Source organism: Trachemys scripta, chromosome 10 (assembly GCF_013100865.1).
Source record: "Trachemys scripta elegans isolate TJP31775 chromosome 10, CAS_Tse_1.0, whole genome shotgun sequence".
Taxonomy (NCBI): Eukaryota; Metazoa; Chordata; order Testudines; family Emydidae; genus Trachemys; species Trachemys scripta.
Window position 1 is genome coordinate 17,789,430 of NC_048307.1, and position 22,167 is coordinate 17,811,596.

Below are 22,167 nucleotides of genomic sequence, written 5' to 3' on the forward strand. Positions count from 1 at the left end.
ATAACATTGAAACTACTTTCTGGGCAACACATCTGAGTATAACACTGATTTTTTTTTTTTTTTTTTAATTTAGTTGCATGTTTAAGGAAATAAAATACTTTTTTCTAATTTTCTTTCAGGCATGACCACTTCATATCCAGTAGCCTCAGCTCCTCCTCTCCTTCTTTGTTTGATGGAGCTGTGATTAGCACTGTAACCACAGCTACAAAGAAACATTTCTCTATCATACTAAACCTTTTGGGGTTATTGCTTAAGAAGGATAACCTTATTCAAGATACCAGGTAAATAGTATTTTCTTCATATCAGAGATTGAGATTTTTTTTTCAAGAGAATTTAGTTCTGATTTAGAACCAAAAAAATGTTTGCATTATTTTTCTTTAAAATAAAAAAAGGAGGGGGGAGGACTAAACATTTCAAAGTGGAGGAATTCTGTTTCATACAAAACATATGAACTAAAATGATCATTCATGCTCAACATAATTGGTTCATAGGATTCAAGCTAAAACATCTGAAAAAAATTAATTGATCATATTTTCATATTCATGAAAACACCAAAGGTGAAAACTCTTCTAGGCCAAACATTGAATATAGAGCTTCCAAAATTCAATTGATAGGTAATTTTCACTTATTTAATATTTGCAAGTTTGCATTACCACGTTGATGTGAAAACGTAAATACCTTACGTTTTATGAGTAACTTTGTCCTATTATCTAGTTGTTTAGAATGACTATTCTGTAATGCATTTTTAGGAAACTACTGATGACCTGGGCTTTGGAAGTGGCTGTTCTAATGAAAAAATCAGAAACATATGCACCATTATTCTCTCTTCCATCTTTCCACAAGTTTTGTAAAGGACTTCTAGGAAACAGTAAGATCGCACAAAATTGTTTTTTCTTATTGGTTACCCTTTATAAGCTGCCATTAACTGTATTGATATGTCCTTGGGTAAAGACAGCTGATTGATAAATACAACTGTGGTCATCTTCTGATTTGCAATTTTTTTCTGAGCTCTGGTTGCAGCTGCATAACCACTCCCTTGCCTTCTCCTCTTGTTCCTCAAACTGTCAGTTATTTGGAGAAGATAATATCCTTGCATGAAGGGACTACAGTTATGAGGTTGATTAAGGTTCTCAGTGGAATGATAGATATTTGGAAGTCAGATTGCATATGTTTAACAAAGGGTTAGGAATCCTACCATAATTTGAGGTACAGGGGAGTCACATCTTGCACAGGGGTTAGGTTCTAAAGTCAGCGCGTAAGGCAAAAATCGCGTATAGTCAAAATTACCCTCGAAAATCCCTTAAATCACCCATAAAGTACAGTATACTGTACATGGTTTTGTGTATACAACCCTGTATAGTAATATGTATAAATGTATACAGTAGTGTACAGCATATAATAGAGTACATATGCAAGATATAATTTTACAGTATTTTTAATTACATAAAAGAGAGAGAGACGGAAGAATGAAAGAATAAAAAGGAAAATAGTAAACCTAACCACTCACCATTCATCCTGGATAGTCTTGGTAGTCTACGATGATGACGATAATGGTGATATGACGATGAATGATGACGATGATGGTTAGTATAGCACCCATATGATGAACGATGAGACAATGAAGATGGTCGCTGTACACACTCCGATGATTAGTCTTCCTCTTCCCTTGACAACATTATTGGGAGGAGGGGACCTCAGGGTTTGATGACGGAGGTGACGGAGATCGAGTCATAGACGAAGTGGTTGGCTCTGATTCAGCTCGAGAAGTTGACTGCGTAGGCTCATCTGCTGCTGGTTGTTTTTTCTTGAAAAACATGGTGATCGGCAACTGTCGCTGTTGTCTCTTGAGCTGCTCAAACATTTCTTGATACGGTCTCAAATTGTCTGTAATACTGCATGTGATTTTGAGGCTTCGTTCCATAGAGGGATCATATTCAGAAATTAAATCATTCAAGTGTTTTGCTGCTTGGAACACTTCAGCAAATTTATGAAGATTCCAACTTGCTGGCTCTTCCTGTTCGTCATCTTCATCTTCTGTAGACGATTTTATCAGTTCCTCTAACTCTTCGTTAGTCAATGTTTCTCTATGGCCCTCAATTAATTCTTCAATTTCTTCCTCAAGGATGTCGACGAAGCCATCACCACCCACTTGCCTGGACACCTGAACAATGCGTTTCACTTCTTTGTCAATGGTCACACGTTCTTTCCATAGGTTTCTCCAACATGCATTGACTGTTTGAGGCTTGATTGCATCCATTGCCTGTTTAATATAAGTGATGCAATGGACGATGTTGAAGGATTTCCAACACTCCATCACGTTAAGATTGGGATCAGCATCCATAGTGCTACGTATCCATGAGAACGTAAGCCTCGTGTACGTGGCCTTGAAACAACGAATCATGCCTCCATCAAGAGGATGGAGGTGGTATTGGGGGGGAGAAAGATGACTTCAACGTCGTTATGCGCAAACCGGAGTGCCTCAGGGTGACCAGGAGCATTGTCTGCGATCAGCAACACTTTAAAGTCAAGTCCTTTTTCTTCAAGGTACCACTTGACTTTCGGAATGAAACACTTGTGGAACCAATCCAGAAATAATGCTGCCGTCACCCAAGCCTTTTTATTTGATTGCCAGAACACAGGCAGGAGATTTTTGTTCTTGCCTTTTATGGCATGGGGATTTGCAGCCCTGTAGAACAATCCCGGCTTTATTAAACGCCCAGCCACATTGCCATAAAACCAGACAGTCACACGGTCTTTAGCTACTTTGAAGCCAGGGGCTTGTCTTTCTGATTTCAAAGTGTAAGTGCGGTTGGGTATTTTTTTCCAGAAGAGCCCAGTCTCGTCAGCATTAAAAACTTGTTCCGGAAGATAGCCCTTTTCTTCTATGATTTTCTTTAATTGTTTGGGGTAGGCTTTTGCTGCCTCTTCATTGGCAGATGCAGCTTCACCAGTAGTCTGCACGTTTTTGAGGTTGAAGCGGTTCCTAAAACTGTTAAGCAAACCTTGGCTGGCTTTGAATTCCTTTTCATCAGTAGGATATCCCTCTTTGGCGGGAGGTTTGAACAGCGCGTAGAGGCTATGAGCCTTTTCTCGTAACGTGTTGCCATTGATAGGCACACATTTATGGTTCATGTCTTCCAGCCATAAGTTTAATGCCTTTTCTGTCTTTCACTAAAGTCTTATTACTCACCTGGCTCATCACGTTAGCAGTTATTGGAGCACTTGATGCCACGGCTTGACTCTCTTGAATCTTGATGGCACGGATCCTAGATTCGTTGTGACCATATTTACGCACCACATTGCAGACCAATGTACTGTCTCTCAATAAGTCCAACACAGCCAGTTTTTCCTCCAGCGTTGGAACAGATCGCTGTTTCTTTGGTTGAAACTTTATCGCCAGATGAAGTAGTTGTCTTGCATTTAGGGGCCATGTTGTACGAAAAAGACGCATCTTTAAACACTAGAATCACACTCAGCGTGGCGAGATGCTCACACTATGAAAGGATGCGGGATCTGAGACCGACTGAGGGAACAGCAGATTCACGTCTCCCATCTCACGCTCACTCTGGGGCATATGCTCATTGAGTGGAATGGTGGGCGGAATCACCCGCACTACTGTATTTAAATTGTTGTTTTTCTTTTTTTTTGCCGAGCTTGTATAGTTGAATTCGCGTAAGTTAAATGCGCATATGATGCAACTCCACTGTATTGTGCTAGATAGAGCTTGGAAAACTAAATGGTGACAGGGTTATGGAAACAAGTATTCTAGCCCTACTGTTATATCCTTCTGGTCTTGGGCAATTAATTTACTTTCTTTACCACTGCCTATTTTGCCGTTGGGGAAACAAATGTGTATTATCCCCATCGCATAGGGCAATCTAAGGATTAATCTGTCAACACTGTTTTAGGTCAGAAAGTGCTACATAAGTGCCAGGGATTATTATTAATTATGGTTATACATTTTTAAAATGACACAATTATGTTAAATATACATGGTAGGGATACAATTTAAGCTTTGATTTCCATGCGGCTTCTTTTAGTATTAATAAAATCCATACAGCTAAAATGGAACAAAAAAAAGAAATGATTTTTTTATACAGTAATGTCCTTTAACGTTCAGGATAGCTCTGTGTGGAGATGAATGAATTTTTCCATCTTAATGAAAATGGCATCCTTTATTTGTACCCTTAATGCAGCCCTTCTTGAAGATGTGAATATCTGTCTTCAAGCATGTAGTAGCCTCCATGCCCTGTCATCTTCCCTACCAGATGACCTTTTACAAAGGTACTTTCCCAAAAATTCAATAAATTTTCTTCGTATGTTACTGGTCGCACATTTTATTATGACTCCATTTATTTATTTTATTTATTTATGCAGGTGTGTTGATGTGTGCCGGGTTCAACTAGTCCATAGTGGTGCCCGTGTAAGACAAGCTTTTGGAAAACTATTAAAGTCAATTCCTTTGGATGTGGTTCTGAGGTAAATAGTTTGTTTTAAGTATTTGTGTATCTAGAAAGTGTTTTACTTCTTTGTTTCACAGTCTAACTTTATTTTAATATTAAGAAAGTACACTTCTGTAATGTATCCAAATAGCTTAGCTATACAGAGTAATATTTTTTAAAAGGTCATATAAAACATGACAGTACTGTGAGACTATTTTTTTACTGGGTGCTCAGTATACTTTTAGTATAAAACAACAGTTATTGACTTGGAGATTAATGAAATGTGAATTTTGTAAGATCAGTATCACCCAGTGTTTCAACAATAACTACTTCTTGGTCTCCAGGACACAGACTCCTGGCTTCCAAAAAGCATTTTTCAGTCTCATAATCTGAGAACATACTTATTTCCAGCAGTTATAACTTTTATTTTGATTGGGAAGAAGATTGTTGCTTCTGTGCATATCTAGTAAATTCTGTTTTTAATATATCAAATTGTAGTCTTAATCTAGGAACATATGAATGTGTTTCCTTCATTACTTCTTCTTTTGGGCTGAAATAGCCTCTATCTAGAGTCAAATACTGACAAACCATGTATGGCAACTCTCAGTTTATATATATATATATATATATATATATATATATATATATATATATTTTGACCATCCTGTAATTCAATAAGATGATTCAACTTGTATAGGCGGAGAACTTGAAATCCAGAAATACTTCTAGTATCTGGTAAATTTATTGAAGTATCAAGTCCCTCAAACCTTACATAAATCTTTAGATTCTACCTTAAGATATATTTGTGACCTGTTTTCTTTTATCCTTGGATAATTAAATAATCTCTATTTTTAGAAATTTCTTACTCTAATTTCTCCTGTTCTGCTAGAGAGTGCCATCTTTTTAAGGTATTCTCCCGCCTGAGAAAAACAAGTGGCAATGTTATACAATTTTTTTTTTAAAAATTAAGTAATTTGTGGTTTTATCCAAGTCTATATCTACCAAAGCTTGGAAAGCCTGGCAAATTAAAAAGGTGTATGAGTGGCAGAGACTCTTACCCCTATTCTTCTCAGTCCAGAATTTATATATATGATGATGGGATTTCTCTGGAAACTTTCTCTTTAGAAGCTTTTCCGAAACTCAATTGTTTTTCTCAAGGAAATCCTGTTAATATAAAATTCCACACCATTTATTACAAAATGTAAAATGTACTAGTCATCCCCAAATCTCTAAATAATAACACACACAACAGAAAAGCCCTTGCTTTACTCCAAAGGGTGAGTAATGTACTGGCAAAATTGTAGTTACGAAACTGATTATAATCCTTAACTTCAAAACTTTCACTGTGGAGTTTCTAAGCTATTTAGTATAGTACGTTTTCAAGCAAACCAGACAAGGCTCAAAATCTTTCAGTAACATAAAACAGGTACAAAAGCAGTTCAACAATTGTACTCCAAAATAAAATATGTAGTTCTGCTTGGTTGAGGTCACTGATTTGAAAAAAGGTAAAAAAAAAAATAATTACAAATGTACAGGTAATTGAAGATAAAGTACATTACTTCTTTAGTTTTTGCTTACACCTTCTCTCTAGGCCTGTGTGGGATGAGATTGGCCCAATGAGCTCTAGGGACTTTTTGCTGTACATGCAAAAACTAGTTAAAATTGAAATCGTGTTGCAGTTTCTTTCCTAAAGTTAATAAATACCGGGAATAATTTAAATTTGTTTTGCGAACTTCCTTCTATAGTATAGTTTTGGTCTCAGGAGGATCAGACATATCTTGCATGTTTTTTTGTTTGTAGTAACAACAACCACACAGAAATACAAGAAATCTCTTTGGCTGTAAGAAATCACATGAGCAAAGCTCCAAGTAATACATTCCATCCACAGGACTTCTCTGATGTCATTAGTTTTATTTTGTATGGGAGCTGTCACAGGACAGGGTAAGAACTTTTTGTACCTTTAAAATAAAAAAGTATCATGTAGAATCCACACTTGACTATTTACTAAATATATGCCTATCATTATTGAACAAGTTTAATGTGTTTTGGTTTGCATTGGTTACCTTGAATCCTGAAATATTAAATTAACCCATCAACAGACCCAGTTCAAAAGCAGTAACTAATTTACAAATGGTTTTGCTTCATAATATAGATATTACCTGTGCTGGGATTTGAGACTCTGCTTTTATTAAATATGTAAGACCAAATAGCTTTGGCAGCTCTTTTCAATGCACCCTGGAAGAATTGGATTCATTTTAGAACTTGGGCCTCTTGCTCTTAAGAGTTATGGAAAGTCACTTTGGTGGTAGAAGGCTGCTTCCACCTTTCAAAAAACTCCTGTTCAACTAAAAAAACCCTGCTTTTTGTTCACCCTCTCAACCTTTCAGTTAGCGAGAACTGTGTATAGGGTTGTGCTAGTGACAATGTAGTTGAACAAGCATTTTAATTACATGACTGTTTTTTTCAGATATTTGTAACTGTGTGTGTACTTTGTGCCCTAACTTCTCGTTCTTTTTCTCAGCCCAAAGGCTAGCCTTGTTTTGGAAAATTTGGTAAAATTCCATTGAGCTGTTAGAATTATCAGGCTAGGAAGTGCTTGTGGAAAGGTATCTTTAGTCTTAAGCCCCAGTTCTATAAAGAACTCCATGTGAGCAGACACCCATTGTAGTTGGTGTTGCTCCACCCAAGCACGTAGGTTTACACTTGGCTAACTTGGGGGATTTATTTTTAAAAACGAAACTTCTCATGCTTGAGCCTTTAGATACATGTGAAGAAATTTAGTTTAGAAATCCCATAGGGGTGTGATTGAAGTAGCCACCAAATTATAACAATTTAGCCCTGTGAGTTGCATGTACTATTTTTTTCAGTTAAATGCAGATGCCAGCACATTTGTTTGTGTGCAATCTCACAAATGTGATTATATTTATAGCATACACAATATGATTGTGCAGACATTGTAACGAATGCATCTCACATCACACACTACAAAACCTACAATACTGTGTTATAACCAAGGGGGATTAGTTACAGACTGAGATGTTACTGCAGTACAAATAATAAACAGTAATTGCAGGAATGCAGTCGCTGTGGGAAAATTGCTTTATATATCCTGACCTTTTAAGATGTTATTAATCCTCAATCACTTTTCCATTGAATTAAAGAAAGTAAGATTCTTCTTTGAAGTAGATGTAGCTATGTATTCCATGTGGGTGTTCGCACCCCACATACCTGTGAGCCAGAGATCTTTGCCTCACAGTACCTATAGGGGCAGCACTTACGCCCTGCAGCCATCGCTCTTCCCCTGGCCACATAAAGGTGGTGCTGCCCTCACCACCTCGGTTCCTTTGCACTGCCCATGGATAGAGTTGGAGCTCCGTGTGGTATCTTCACCTCATAAGATCAGCCATACTGGGTCAGACCAACGGTCCATCTAGCCCAGTATCCTATCTTCCAACAGTAGTCCATGCCAGATGCTTCAAAGGGAATGAACAGAACAGGGCAATTATTAAGTGATCCATTCTGTTGTCCAGTCCCAGCATCTGGCAGTCAGAGGTTTAGGGACACTGAGAGCATAGGGTTGCATCCGTAACCACCTTGGCTAATAGCCATCGATGGACCTATCCTCCATGAACTTAGCTAATTCTTTTTTGAACCCAGTTATAGTTTTCACCTTCACGGCATCCTCTGGCAATAAATTCCACAGGTTGATTATGCGTTGTACGTTTTTTGTTTTGTTTTAAACCTGCTGCCTATTAATTTCATTGGGTGACTCTGGTTCATGTAAAAAGCAACAGAGGGTCCTGTGGCACCTTTAAGACTAACGGAAGTATTGGGAGCATAAGCTTTCGTGGGTAAGAACCTCACTTCTTCAGATGCAAGTAATGGAAATCTCCAGAGGCAGGTATAAATCAGTATGGAGATAACAAGGTTAGTTCAATCAGGAAGGGTGAGGTGCTCTGCTAGCAGTTGAGGTGTGAACACCAAGGGAGGAGAAACTGCTTCTGTAGTTGGATAGCCAATCACAGTCTTTGTTTAATCCTGATCTGATGGTGTCAAATTTGCAAATGAACTGGAGCTCAGCAGTTTCTCTTTGGAGTTTGAAGTTTTTTTGCTGTAAGATGGCTACCTTTACATCTGCTATTGTGTGGCCAGGGAGGTTGAAGTGTTCTCCTACAGGTTTTTGTATATTGCCATTTCTGATATCTGACTTGTGTCCATTTATTCTCTTGCGTAGTGACTATCCAGTTTGGCCAATGTACATAGCAGAGGGGCATTGCTGGCATATGATGGCATATATAATATTGGTGGACGTGCAGGTGAATGAGCCGGTGATGATGTAGCTGATCTGGTTAGGTCCTGTGATGGTGTTGCTGGTTCATATGTTATGTGAAGGAATAAATAACACTTCCTTATTCACTTTCTTCACACCATTCTTTATTTTACAGATCTTTGTCATATTCCCCCTTAGTCATCTCTTTTCCAAGATGAACAATCCCAGTCTTTTAATATCTCCTCATATGGAAGCTGTTTCATACTCTTAATTGTTTTTGTTGTTCTTCTCTATACCTTTTCCATTTCTAATATATCTTTTTTGAGATGAGTGATCAGAACTGCACACAGTATTCAAGTTGGGAGAGTATCATGAATTTCTATAGTGGAGATATATTTTCTGTCGTATTATTTATTCCTTTTCTAATGGTTCCTAACTTTCTGTTAGGTTTTTTTGACTGCTGCTGCACATTAAGCGAATGTTTTTAGAGAACTATCCACAATGACTCCAAGATCTTTCTTGAGCGTCAATAGCTAATTTAGACCCCATCACTTTGTATGTATAGTTGAGATTATTTTTTTTTTCAATATGCATTACTTTGCGTTTATCAACACTGAATTTCATCTGCCCTTTTGTTGTTCAGTCACCCAGTTTTGTGATATCCCTTTGTAACTCTTCGCTGTCTGCTTTGGACTTAATTATGTTGAGTAATTTTCTACCATCAGCAAACTTTGCCACTTCACTGCTAACCCCTTTTTCTGGATCATTTATAAATATGTTGAACAGCGCTGGTCACAATATAGATCCTCTGGGGACCCTGCTATTTACCTCTATCCATTCTGAAAACAAACCATTTATTCAGTCCCTTTTAACCAGTTACTCATGCATGAAAAAAACTTCCCTCTTATCCCATCACTGCTTAATTCGCTTAAGAGCATTTGGTGATGGACCTTGTCAAAGGTTTTCTGAAAGTCCAAATACATTGTATCCACTGGATCACCCTTGTCCACATGTTTTTTGACCCCCTCAAAGAATTCTAATAGACTGGTGAGGCATGATTTCCCTTTACAAAAGCCAATTGACTCTTTCCCGCAACAAATTGTGTTCATCCATGTGTCTGATCATTCTGTTCTTTACTGTAGTTTCAACCAATTTGCTTGGTACTGAAGTTAGGCATATCAGTCTGTAATTGCCAGGATCACCTCTGGAGCCCCCCCCCCCCTTTTTTTTTTTTTTTTTTTTGTCACATTAGGTATACTCCAGTCATCTGGACAGAGCCTGATTTAAGTGATAGGTTACATACCACATTTAGTAATTCTGCAACTTCATGTGAGAGTTCCTTAAGAACTTTTGGATGAATACCATCTGGTCCTGTTAACTTTTTCTGTTGAATTTATTAATTTGTTCCTAAACATCCTCTACTGACACCTCAGTCTGAGATAGTGCCTCAGATTTGTTACTTAAAAAGAATGGTTTAGCTGTGTGGATCTCTCTCACATCCTCTGCAGCAAAGACCAATGCAAAAAATTAATTTAGCTTCTCCACAGCGCACTTGTCTTCCCTGAGTACTCCTTTAGCACCTTGATTGTCCAGTGGCCCCACTGATTGATTGGAAGGCTTCCTGCTTCTATTGTACTTACATTTTTGTTGTTGTGTGCTAGATGCTCTTCAAATTCTTTTTTCACCTACCTAATTATACTTTTACATTTGACTTGCCAGAGTTTATGCTCTTTTCTATTTTCCTTAGTAGGATTTGGCTTCCAATTTTTTAAAGATGCCTTTTTGACTCTTATTTATTCTGTTTAGCCATGGTGGAATTTTTTTGGTCCTCTTACAATTTTTTTTAAATTTGGGGTAAACATTTAATTTGAACCTCTCATGTTTTAAAAAAGATTCCATGCAGCTTGTAGTCATTAAGCAGTCACACTTTCACTCCTAATTTTCTGAGAACTTTTATATAGTAATATTAGTACCTTAGGTTAAGTTTAAGTGTTAGTTTAGTGTTAGTAGAGTAGTTAGCTGCCCAGTGTGATGCCCTAACCAGGGTTCAAGCAATGTCCATCATGTAGGGGGGCTATTCCCAACAGTTTATTGTGTCTCAGCAAGGGTCTGATTAAAGAGAGGTGCACCATCTGCAAGTCATTCACCAAGAGGACTCAGGTGGCAAGAGACTTGCAGTTGAAGCAGAACCTTCTGGAGCAGGCCTTGCCGCCCTCATCTCCTCAGCAGACAGCTTTGGATCCAGCAAACGATGCCATCCTGCGCTCGGGCTCTGGTGCTTCCCCCCCCCAAGAGAAAAAGGGGTCGTTCACCATTTTTGGTACAGTGAGAAAGAGGTTCTAAAAAATGAGTTGGGCCCATTCCGGGGCTCGGGGAGATGACAATGACTTTTCTAGGAGGAGTGTTGACCGGCATTTTATTTCCTCTGGCGTCAGGGCTCAGCTTCTGTCTCAGCACACTGCCCCTACCAGCCTCTACAAATGCCTTCTCCTCCAACAGAACTCCCACTCAAACTCCCCTGTTTACAGCTCTGTTTGCCGGCTCCTGTGCCACTGCAGCTGTCTGTGCCGCTGCCTGCAGATGAGAATATGAACCAGCGGGTGTTGCTCTCTAAATATGACTTTGTCAATTGGGCAGCCATATCTAAGTTCATGGACAAATTGCCAGAAGCCTCTAGGGAAGAGTTTAAGGTATTCATTGCAGAAGGCCATTTGGCCAAAATTTTGTTGCAGGCAGCTCTGGACATGGCGGGTACCTCAGCCAAAACCAACAAAACTTTGCCCTCTTTTAAAAGACTCTTGAGCTACTTTATGTTCTCTGGCTGTGAAGAGGCACCACTGTAGTGGTAAGCAGCTGCAGCAGTTACACCGCTTGCAGTTTTTTGATAATTGTCCCATCCTGTGTGGCAGTGGGATTACTCCAGAAAAAGCCAGCAATTACAAAGGAGGAGGTCCTCTGGTTCTGGGTTTAACCAGCCGCTCCCACCCATTTGCCCCCCTGGCATCTAGCAGGTACCCATTTTGACTTGTGTAACCTCTCCTTTTCCATGTCCCCAGTTCAGGGACAAGCTGGCCCACTTGTACAGTGTTTGGGACTCAATTACAATGGACATCTGGATCCTAAACACAGTCAGATTGGGATATGCTATACTGTTCCTCTCCATCCAGCCTCCCCCCCGCCCCCGACCCCGTCCCTTTTCAGGGACCCCTCATGAGACACTGCTTCTTGAGCAGGTTACGTTTTTACTGTCTTTGGTGGTCATAGAGGAGGTCCCCCTGCAGCATTGGGGAAAAGGGTTCTACTCCTGGTATTTCCTGATCCCCAAGTCCAAGGGAAGGAGACAACATATCCTCAACCTCCACAATCTCAAATACATCAGATATGTAGGATTCCATATGGTCACCCTAGAACTATTGTCCCCGCCTTGAATCACAGCAATTGGTTTGCTGCCCTGGACATGCAGGATGCTTATTTCCATATAGCAGACCTCCTGAGCCACAGGAGGTATCTCTGATTTGTCATGGCTGGCTAGCACTGGCAGTACACTGTGCTGTCTTTCGATCTGTCTTCTGCTTCCTGGGTTCATATCAAGTGTATGACTCTGATAACAGCGTACTTCAGGAATATGGGAATTCATATTTTCCTACATCTAGATGAATGGTTGCAGAAGGGCAAGTCCAGAGAGAAGGTCCTCCATTCATGTTCACTTCACACTACACCTATTTGATTTGTCTAAACAGCGGGAAATCAACACTGGTTCCAACTCAAAGAATTGAGATCATTGAGGCCTGATAGACTCTCCAAGCTTGAGAGCATTTTTACTGATTCCAGGCGATCCACCATGTATGTCTGGAGCTTCAGACTCAACAACAGCCCACTGATGCCTGAGGTTCCTAGGCCGTATGGCCGCATGCACGCAGGTAGTTCAATATGCCAGGCTGTGCCTATATCCTCTTCAGATGTGGCTGAAGTTGGTCTGTCATCTGAGTTGCAACCCCTTGGACGTGCTGGTCTGACTTCTCCCACTAATTCAGGGCAACGTGTGCCAGGGTGTTACTTTCTTTCGGCACCCACTGATCAGTACTATAAGTCATCAGTGCCTCCTTTATAGATTGGGGAGAACATCTGGACTTGCTGAAAGTTCAAGGCATGCAATCAGAATGAGAAGCTTCTTTGCATATCAGTGTGCTGGAGCTTCATGCCATTTACAATGCCTGTCAGACCTTTCGAGATCACATCAGAGGCTCAGCGGTTGTCATACTCACTGACAATACCACTGATTTGTACTATGTGAGGAGCCAAGTAGGCACACTACAATGTGCTTTATCAGCAGGCAGTTAGGCTCTGGCAGTTTTGCATTGGGAAATCATTACCCCCGTAGCCAGTCACTTGTCTGGTATTCATAGTCATCTAGTAGATCACCTCGACAGGGGTGGGCTCTGAAGCCCAGCAGTGTGCAATCCATCTCTGCAGTTTGCGGCATCCTGATGGTCAATCGGTTTGCCATGAGAGACAACAGAAATGCCAGCAGTTCTGCTTCCGAGGGTATCTCAATCTGGGCTCCTGGGCTGGTGCTTTTCATCTGAGCTGGTAATCAGCACTCCTGTATGCTGAAATTGGATTGTGCCAAGCTCATTCTTATTGATCAAGCATGGCCAAGACAATGTCGGTTCTCTGACCTCTTCACATTAGCTGTTTGCCCTCCCATATCTTTTCCTCATTATCCTAACCTCCTGACTCAGCATCATGGTCCAGTTTTGCATCCAGTACTCCGCTCCTGCATCTCACAGCATGAATTCTGTATGGTTAGATGAGGAATAGGAACAATGTTCAAAGGCAGTCTGGTAGGTCTTGCTTAACAGTAGGAAGCTCTCCATCAGGGCAGCCTATTTGGCCAAGTGGAACAGATTCTCAATATGGTTGTTAGCCCAGGGAGTTCAATCAAAGCTGGCTTGTGTCCAGGACATCTTGGAGTACCTGTTATACCTTCAGTGTTCTTGTCTTCTGCTTAGTTCATTGAGAGTCCATCTGGTTGCAGTTTCAGCATTTCATCCACCTAGCCAGGGGAAATTGGTGTTTTCAAACTCCATGGCAGTGAGATTCTTGAAAGGAGGAGACACTCCTCTCCACCCACCAGTTAAAGAGCCAGTTCCTTTGTGGGATCTTAATACTGTTTTAGTGGCTCTCATGGGACCTCTATTTAAGCCTCTAGCAACTTCTTCTTTCCACCTTCTATGTCAGAAAACAGCCTTTCTTGTGGTGATAACATTTGTAAGGAGAGTGTGCAAGTTGCAGGCTTTGATGGCGGAGCCTCACCACATGCAATTTTCAAAAGGCAAATTAACCCTGAGGCCACACCCAAAGCAAAGGTGGTTGAACAGTGTTATATATTTACCAGTGTTCTTCCTAAAGCTGCATTCAACCCCAAAGGAACAGCATCTTCATACCTTGAATGTCAGGTGATGTCTAGCTTTTTATGTGGTTAGAACTAAACCTTTTCATTCCTCGCTTCGTCTGTTTCATATGCAGACCGAATGAAGGGTCAAGTGGTCTCTTCACAGACAATCTCTAGGTGGATAACATCATTTATTGTGACAGCATATGAAGTAGCCCATGGTAAACCTCCTCAAGGGGTATGAGTGCATTCCAAGCAAGTTCAGGCAACGTCAACAGCATTTCTATTAGGCGTTTCTATATTGGACATTTGCAGGGTGGCCACTTGGTCCTCTTTGCATACTTTTGCTATGTGCTATGTCATTACAGCTGTGTCCAGATCAGATGCAAACTTTGGGAAGATAGACCTGCTGCCTTCTTTAAGTAGACTCTGAGCCCCACGTCCTGCAAGTACTGCTTGCAAGTCACCCACATGGAATACGCGGCTGCATCTACTTGAAGTAAAAAGAGTTACCTACCTGTAACTGTTATTCTTCCAGATGTGATACAAATGTGTATTCCACGACCTGTCCTTCATGGCCTCTGCATTTGGAGTCTGTACTTCTGACCTTTTATGTGAAGGAACTGAGGGGATCAGGGCAGTGCAACCTGTGTACGGCCAGGGGAGGCTCTACAGCCATAGGGTGTGAGAGCCTCTGCTACGGGTATGTCCCAGCTCCAGAGCATGGAATACACGTCTGCATCACATCTTGAAGAACAAAAGATTGCTGTATTTTTCCAGGCAGAAACTATTAAAATTACATAATTTACTAATGCAAATTGTAAATATTAAATTTAAAGTTTCAGTTAATTTTTTGGTATGTAAAGACTTAATGTATTAAATCTACAAGAAGAGATGTTATGTAAGCCTTTGTATACTCCATTTTGTCACCATGTAGCTACTAAAACCCACTACTCTGCTCACATCCATGTTGAAAGAATTGGATATGTTTTTTGCTTTTACTTTTTATTACGACTGGGTTGGTCATGTGGCATTAGGAGGGCCTTCGGTGTTTTCAGAAGTTTCTGAAAGCAGACTAGGTAAGGCAGCATTTGTGAACCCAGAGAGCAAATTCTATATACATCATAGTCTTCAACCATCTGTTTCTCCTTTTATCCCTGCCAAGTCACTCTTAAAATTAAGGTATTTTCAGCTGTAAGCAAATATGTTTATTTTTTTTTAATTATGGTCTGTTTAATAGTTTTTTTCTGATAGCTTTGTCAGCTTGGTGTGATAGGTGAATTTGAGTAACTTCTTTTTCTTGTCTTAATCACACCATCGTCATAGTGGATTTCCTTAGCTTGATGCACCCAGTCCTTCTATACAGCTAGTCCCAATGTGCACAAAAGATGCTACAAATTAATGTTGACTGGGATATAGCACACTGCTTCCTCAGGAACTCCAGAAGCCATCGACCTTCTTGCCAGGAACCATATGTTCCATATAGTTATACATGCCCCTTCCTCCCCCTCCGCCCCCCAATGAGCTCAATGTATACATAGTCAATACAGATGTCTTTATACTATTTCTGTAGGATGCCTATCTCCTTCTCATGTATTTGACATATGATACACTGAGAAGTTATACTGATATCATCTGCATTCTGAGACTGCAGACTCAATGCATACTGACAATGAGGCATGTTTTGGTGGTGCATGTTAAAAGAGGAGACAGTGTTGGAACAGATATTGAGTTGTACTACTTGCAGTTGGCTTCACTGCGGTCTTTCTAACTAGTGGGCCTTCTCTGTCATTTTGGATATCTGGAAGAGAATGCCTGAAATCCTTTTTCCAGTTTTTGTCACCAGCTGAAACTATTTACTATTCTAGTTTTTGGGATGCAATATTTTATGCTGCCAAATCCTCACCATCTTCATTAATTTCTATTCACATCTATTTTTCTCTCTCTGAATTTTGAATATCTTATTTCTCTTTGCTCATTTTCATTTTTCACCAAAAGTGAATGCCTCTTTTTTAAATTTGTCTTCTGCACTGTGTTTTCTTTACTTTTGGATAGCAAACCCTTTATCTCCATTTCTTCTGCCTTTAAGTCATTTTTTTGCAATGTTCTTGAGCTCTGTATTTGTTCCTCCAGAGTAATCCTGTGTGTGTATATACATGTGTGCATGACCATAGGAAACATAGGTCCATTAGAGGTTTGATTACAAGAGTAATCAACTACAAGCTGAAATACATTTACAGCTGTGTATGTAGATATGAATTGCTGTATTTGTCTTAACTTTTTTTCAGGAAGGACAATTGGTTAGAAAGGTTGTTCTACAGCTGCCAGAGATTAGATAAGCGTGATCAATCAACCATTCCGCGCAATCTATTGAAGACGGATGCTGTACTTTGGCAGTGGGCTGTTTGGGAAGCAGCTCAGTTTACAGTCCTTTCTAAGTTGAGAACCCCTCTAGGTAGAGCCCAAGATACGTTCCAGACAATTGAAGGTAATGTAAAGAAGGTATATTTTTTTATGGTATATTTTATGGTATATTTAAGAAATAAAGCAGTGAGCTATTTTCTTAAATTATGTTCGATAGGAAAAAATTACTTTCTTTTTCAGCAATTTGCTGCTTTTTTAGACATTTCTTAAATGTCAAGAAATCAAGTTATATAATAATTTTGGAGGCATTTTATGTAGTTTTTAATTTGTTGAAGTACATGTTAATGATTTTAGACTCAATTTTCACAGCTATTTTTATATTATATAAAGATGTAAATACCTGATTATTTGATAACCAATGTGTTGAAATGTTCTGACCAAATGTTTATAGGTATCATTAGAAGTCTTGCAGCCCACACGTTAAACCCTGATCAGGATGTTAGCCAGTGGACTACAGCAGAGAATGATGAAGGACACAGCAGTAATCAGCTTAGACTTGTTCTCCTTCTACAGTACTTGGAGAATCTGGAGAAATTGATGTACAATGCTTATGAAGGGTGTGCTAATGCACTCACTTCTCCACCCAAGGTTTGTGTCTTTCAATGCTGACAGTACTGCAAACTGTCCCACAAAAGTGGGAATATTTCACTGTATGTCACTTGATGCTTATCAAGAATCAGATGCCATTCTGAATGATTCCTTGTAATAACTTTTCTATAGAAATGTCTGATATACTACCCTGATTATAAGCCAACAATTTTTCCACTTTAAAAATAAAAAAGCTCAGGATTGCCTAGCTGTTCTCCCTATTGGTGGAACTTACATTGGTTTTGAAAAAGATCAGCTGCAGGCAACTTTGTTTCCAAATATTTTAGGCCTGTGTTCTGATTTTCATTTAACCTTGCTTGTCTAATTTCTTAAAACAAACATGATATATTCCTTCAATTTGTTTTGCCTTACTTGATTTAATGTTGTTTACTATTAAACAACTGAAAAGGGAACATCATTTTCTTGAGTAACTGTTTACATAACAGCACAATATCAAACAGGTTGCAGATGATAAAATGAATAACTACTGAATGTGAATTAAAGGTACAGTAGCCACTGCTCTGTTAAGCTATTATCAAAATTACTTATGAAATGTATTCAATTGTGAGGGGTTCAAGGTGCCATTTGTTGGATATGAAATAAAAATTGATGTATTTACAGTTGAATCTATGAAGTATTGGCCTTCATAGAAGCAAATAGCTTTAAAAATTTGAAAGGACCACTTTGCTATTTTCCCATTTCTGCTTAAACAATCTGTAAAATGGCCAAGCTGTTAACATTGTAAATCGTATCGTAATTGCAATGAGTTTTTGCAAGAATTATTTATTTGTTTGCTATTTTGCCTGTCCAGATATGTAATTGGAAGGGTTCCAAAGAAACCATTTCTGTTTGTTGAGAACAAATCCATCCAAATCTGATTGATTATAATATTTGGTAGAAAGTTATTGCACCACTTGTGTGTGTTTGCCTCAGAATCTCTATAATTATAATGTATGTTGTAATTTCCCAATGTCAGGTCAAACTGAATTTGGAAGTAGTCTAGAATTAGTATATTTTGCTGCTGTGCAGGGGATCAAATTTTAAGGATCAAGCTGAATTCTTTTCTCCAAGGCTGGCAAGAAGCAGCAAGTCACTGATGAGGCAGAATTTCTCTCTTTTCATCCCTTCTTTTCTCCCAACTTCCAGCCTCTTTCATATGGAAATGTGGTCCTCCAAGAGGCAGGTATTGACAGAGGGTTGAATAAAGCAAAAATATTTCTGAGAAATCATCCATTATAAGTAGGGCTTTTTAGGTATGGGGGAAAGAGAATTTGAAAGGACAAGTTGAAACACATTTAAATGTAACTTCTTGTAATGGACTTGCTGACAGAAATCTACCCATGACGAGGTTGTTACATTTTAATCATTCTATAGTTAAATTACACCACTTGAAAATTTAGTCAGAGAGGGGAACCCTTCCCGATAAAGATTATGCTGTTCTACATATTATTAAATATTATAATGCATCTATTTTAATTTATACAAAAATTGAAAGTATTGTTTTATAAAATTCAGGATCTATTTTTTTTTTTTCTCTATTGTAAAGGTTATCAGGACATTCTTCTATACTAACCGCCAGACCTGCCAAGATTGGCTAACTCGGATTAGACTTTCTATCATGCGGGTTGGATTGTTAGCTGGTCAACCTGCTGTGACAGTCAGACATGGTTTTGATTTACTCACAGAAATGAAGACCAATAATATCTCTCAGGTACTGTGTTTTTCAAAATTTAGTAGGCTGTAGAAAAAAAAACATTTCCATAGTATTGTATGTAAACTAAAAGCAATAGGCCTGTTAAAAACTGTATTCTCGAGCAACAGTTTTGAACTTTTACTTATCTGTTTTTGCGGGGGTGGAGTTTTTTTCTAGCAAAATAATTAAAATTTGGAAATTCTGTGTGTTACACATTTAGTCAAAGATTTAATAGTAAACAGATGCTGGAGCTAGCTCATATTTTGAACTATATAATTCCCACTGTTTAAGTAAGGAGCCTCTGTTTAAAACTTGCAAAAGTATCAAAAACTTCCAGTAGACCCAGTATTTTTCAAACTTTGTCTGTGGAGCCCTTCCTGGTATTGTGAAAAGCAACCCTTTTCTGACCAAGGTCTGGGATGAGGACTGGAAGAGGATGTGGTCCAGGAGAGGATCTTTCTACAAAATGTTGGCACAATGAGTTGGAAAAACCACTGTGTTCAGAACCCTTTGTATAAAAGCTGAAGGGTACTGATGACTTGTTCAATAATGTTATTTGACCTTCTTAAGATGTGTGTTTTTAGCAGAAAAGGCTTTCTAGATTTATGCCTAGGTAGTAATTTGTCTGCTGACGAATTTCTGGGGATTTGTGAAAAAGTAATGTCTTTACATAAGTATAGGCCATGAGCTGGATGTGTTTTTCAGAGGGTAGTGTACAGCGTCTGGTTTTCAAAGATTCTTTGCTCTACTCTTTTTGGGAGTGGGGTAACTGTGACCATTGAGAATACTTTATTAAATATAAACGTGAAATATATTGCATTACATATTTAAAACATTTAACAATGTACGTAGCTTTTCTCTTCAAACAAGATCTGTTAAATTAAGCTTAAACTTCATTTCTAGGGAAGTGAATTAGAAGTGACAATTATGATGTTGGTGGAAGCACTATGTGAGCTTCATTGCCCTGAAGCTATACAAGGACTAGCTGTCTGGTCTTCTGCTGTAGTTGGAAAGAGTCTGTGTTGGATTAATTCTGTAGCTCAGCAAGCAGAAGGACGGTAAGTTGGCACAAATGACTGGAGAACTGGTCTAAACGTGAGCTTATTTTCTAAATACATGAAGTGCCAATATTTTTATCTCAATTAATGGATCAAAGCAGCTCTTCTGGTTTCCTTATCTGAACAAGAAGTTCACTTTTAACATGTCTTTGGGAGATGGTTAGCATGTCCTAGAATTTTTTTAAAACAGATGCATAAGGACATCACTAAGTTGTCAGTATTCCAGGATCAGCTGTACTATGTTACATTTTCATAAATTCTCTGTAGTGTAGCAGCATTATTTAGTCAGGTTTATGTTGCAAATGATTGTTTAATCTGAATTTTTTTTACCCGGTTTCCTGGCCAGAGGTAGTAATCTGAAGGTTCTTTAAGGATATCCAGATGTACTTTTCAGACCTGGATTTTAACCCTTTTTTTTGTGTGTGTGTGTGTTATGAGTGTTGATCACCACTGAGGTAGTATCTTAAATTGCAGATAAACCCTGGTCTACACTACAGTGTTAGGTTGACATAAAGCATCTTATGTCGATCTAATTATGTCAGTGTGCACACTACAGCTTTGCTCCCACGGATGTAAGTGCCCTACTACACTGACATAACTTCACCTCCTTGAGAGGCATAGGGCATATGTTGATGTAATTAGGACGACAGTGTCCCTGTAGACATAGCGTTACTTACATCTATTGGCTGTCATTCTTGTCAGTTTCATGGCTGTGCTGAAGCTGTGAAATTTACAAGAAAGTTGGTTCACAGCTCCCCAACTGAGCTACTGCTTGATCTCTGCTACCAGCTGAGCTGCCACCCTGCTCCAATCTCCCCCAGACTCCCCACCAGGAGCCCAGCTGTCGTGTCCTCCTCCCTCCCCCCCGCAGTGCTCTCTGCTTGCAACTCGGAGCACGGCTGCGCCTGGCGGGCAGCTCCGCACCCAGTTTGGTTGGCTGCTCCATTCCCGGGGGGGGTGGGGGGTGGGGAGTGTGGGGATCTGAGAAGCCCAGTGTGGCTGCCCCGTTCCTGGTGTGGAGCCAAGGGGGGGGAGGGGCACTGGTGAGCTGGGTTATTTGCAGGGAGCTGTGCTCAGAGCTGAGAGCCCCATTCCTGGTGTGGAGCCAAGGGGGGGAGAGGCACTGGCGAGCTGGGTTATTGGCAGGGAGCTGTGCTCAGAGCTGAGAGCCCTGGCTCTCAGCCCCCAACACTGCCCCTCTTAAGTCGGTGGAAGTGCTCCTGGTGAGGACACACACCACCAACAGACGAAGGGCAGTGTGGACCTGAACTACTGCAGTAATTACTGCTGTGGCTGTAAGTCAACCTAACATAGGTCAACTTGTTTATAGTTTAAACATGCCCTAAGAATCCGTAGGTCAGTGTGGTAGATTTTAAAAAGTGGGTCAAAATACATTGAAGCATACTGAAATTTTCATCCACTTTTGGGGAAACAACTCATCTTTTCACTGTGGAAGGCACTTACTGAATCCCAGAAAGGAAAGCGGAGATACCCTGTTAATTCTTAGGTACATGTGCGGACAAACAAAACTTAGGCAAAAATCTATAGAATTTTTATAAGGATTATTGATGTCTGTTTTCTTTTGTTAGGTCCTTCAAATAATGCATATCTTTGTAAGATACAAAGAGTGTTCTTCAGAAATATTTTGTTAGTAATGTGTACTATTGCTGTACCAAGACTTACAGAAAACCATCAGTCCTAAAATCCACTGCACTAAACATTGTTTAGCTGATGGACATCCAGTGGTACTGTGTCAAGACAGTTATTACATGTGTGACTCAATAAGCAAAATAATATTTGATAGATTATTCAACTATTTGAATAGTCAAAGCTTGCAAATCTGTTGTTATGCAACATCCTTTCAGATTAATGAGATGTTGGGATATGACTAGTACAACAGGCCACAGTGAAAAAGGAAATTAATGGGACATTTCTGAAAGGAAGATTAGCAGTGAAAAGGGAAATGTTGGTTTACATTGTTTGGTTTAACATTTCTTTTGCAGTACTAGTCAGAGCCCCTCTATCATGATGATGGTGATCTCATTCTGTTAAGTGCTGCACAAAGGCATAGGATGACAGTTCCTGCCCCTTCTTACAGTCTAAGAAAATATGCAATATACAAAGACTAGCGGGTAGAAGGGAAAAGTCAGATACAATTATTTTTATATATATATATATATGCATGCCTTTACATTTTTTGTTATAAATAAAGTAAGAATTATTCCCAACTGCTACTTAAACTAGCCGACATTATATGCGCTTCGGGATGTTGAAAAGTGACTAGTTTTGTTTGCCCT

The 22,167-nt window shown here is 39.4% G+C and overlaps 1 protein-coding gene across 2 annotated transcripts in view; it reads left to right on the plus strand.

Moving 5' to 3' along the window:
* SMG1 (SMG1 nonsense mediated mRNA decay associated PI3K related kinase) overlaps positions 1 to 22,167 on the plus strand; it is a 119,532-nt gene that overhangs the window by 50,440 nt on the left and 46,925 nt on the right. For both annotated transcript variants that reach the window (XM_034785001.1, XM_034784999.1), the window contains exons 15-23: positions 120 to 281; positions 750 to 868; positions 4,197 to 4,284; positions 4,378 to 4,479; positions 6,243 to 6,383; positions 16,396 to 16,595; positions 16,923 to 17,119; positions 18,666 to 18,830; positions 19,716 to 19,870. In XM_034785001.1, the coding sequence (XP_034640892.1) occupies positions 120 to 281; positions 750 to 868; positions 4,197 to 4,284; positions 4,378 to 4,479; positions 6,243 to 6,383; positions 16,396 to 16,595; positions 16,923 to 17,119; positions 18,666 to 18,830; positions 19,716 to 19,870 (1,329 nt within the window). The remainder of the gene's footprint in view (positions 1 to 119; positions 282 to 749; positions 869 to 4,196; positions 4,285 to 4,377; positions 4,480 to 6,242; positions 6,384 to 16,395; positions 16,596 to 16,922; positions 17,120 to 18,665; positions 18,831 to 19,715; positions 19,871 to 22,167) is intronic.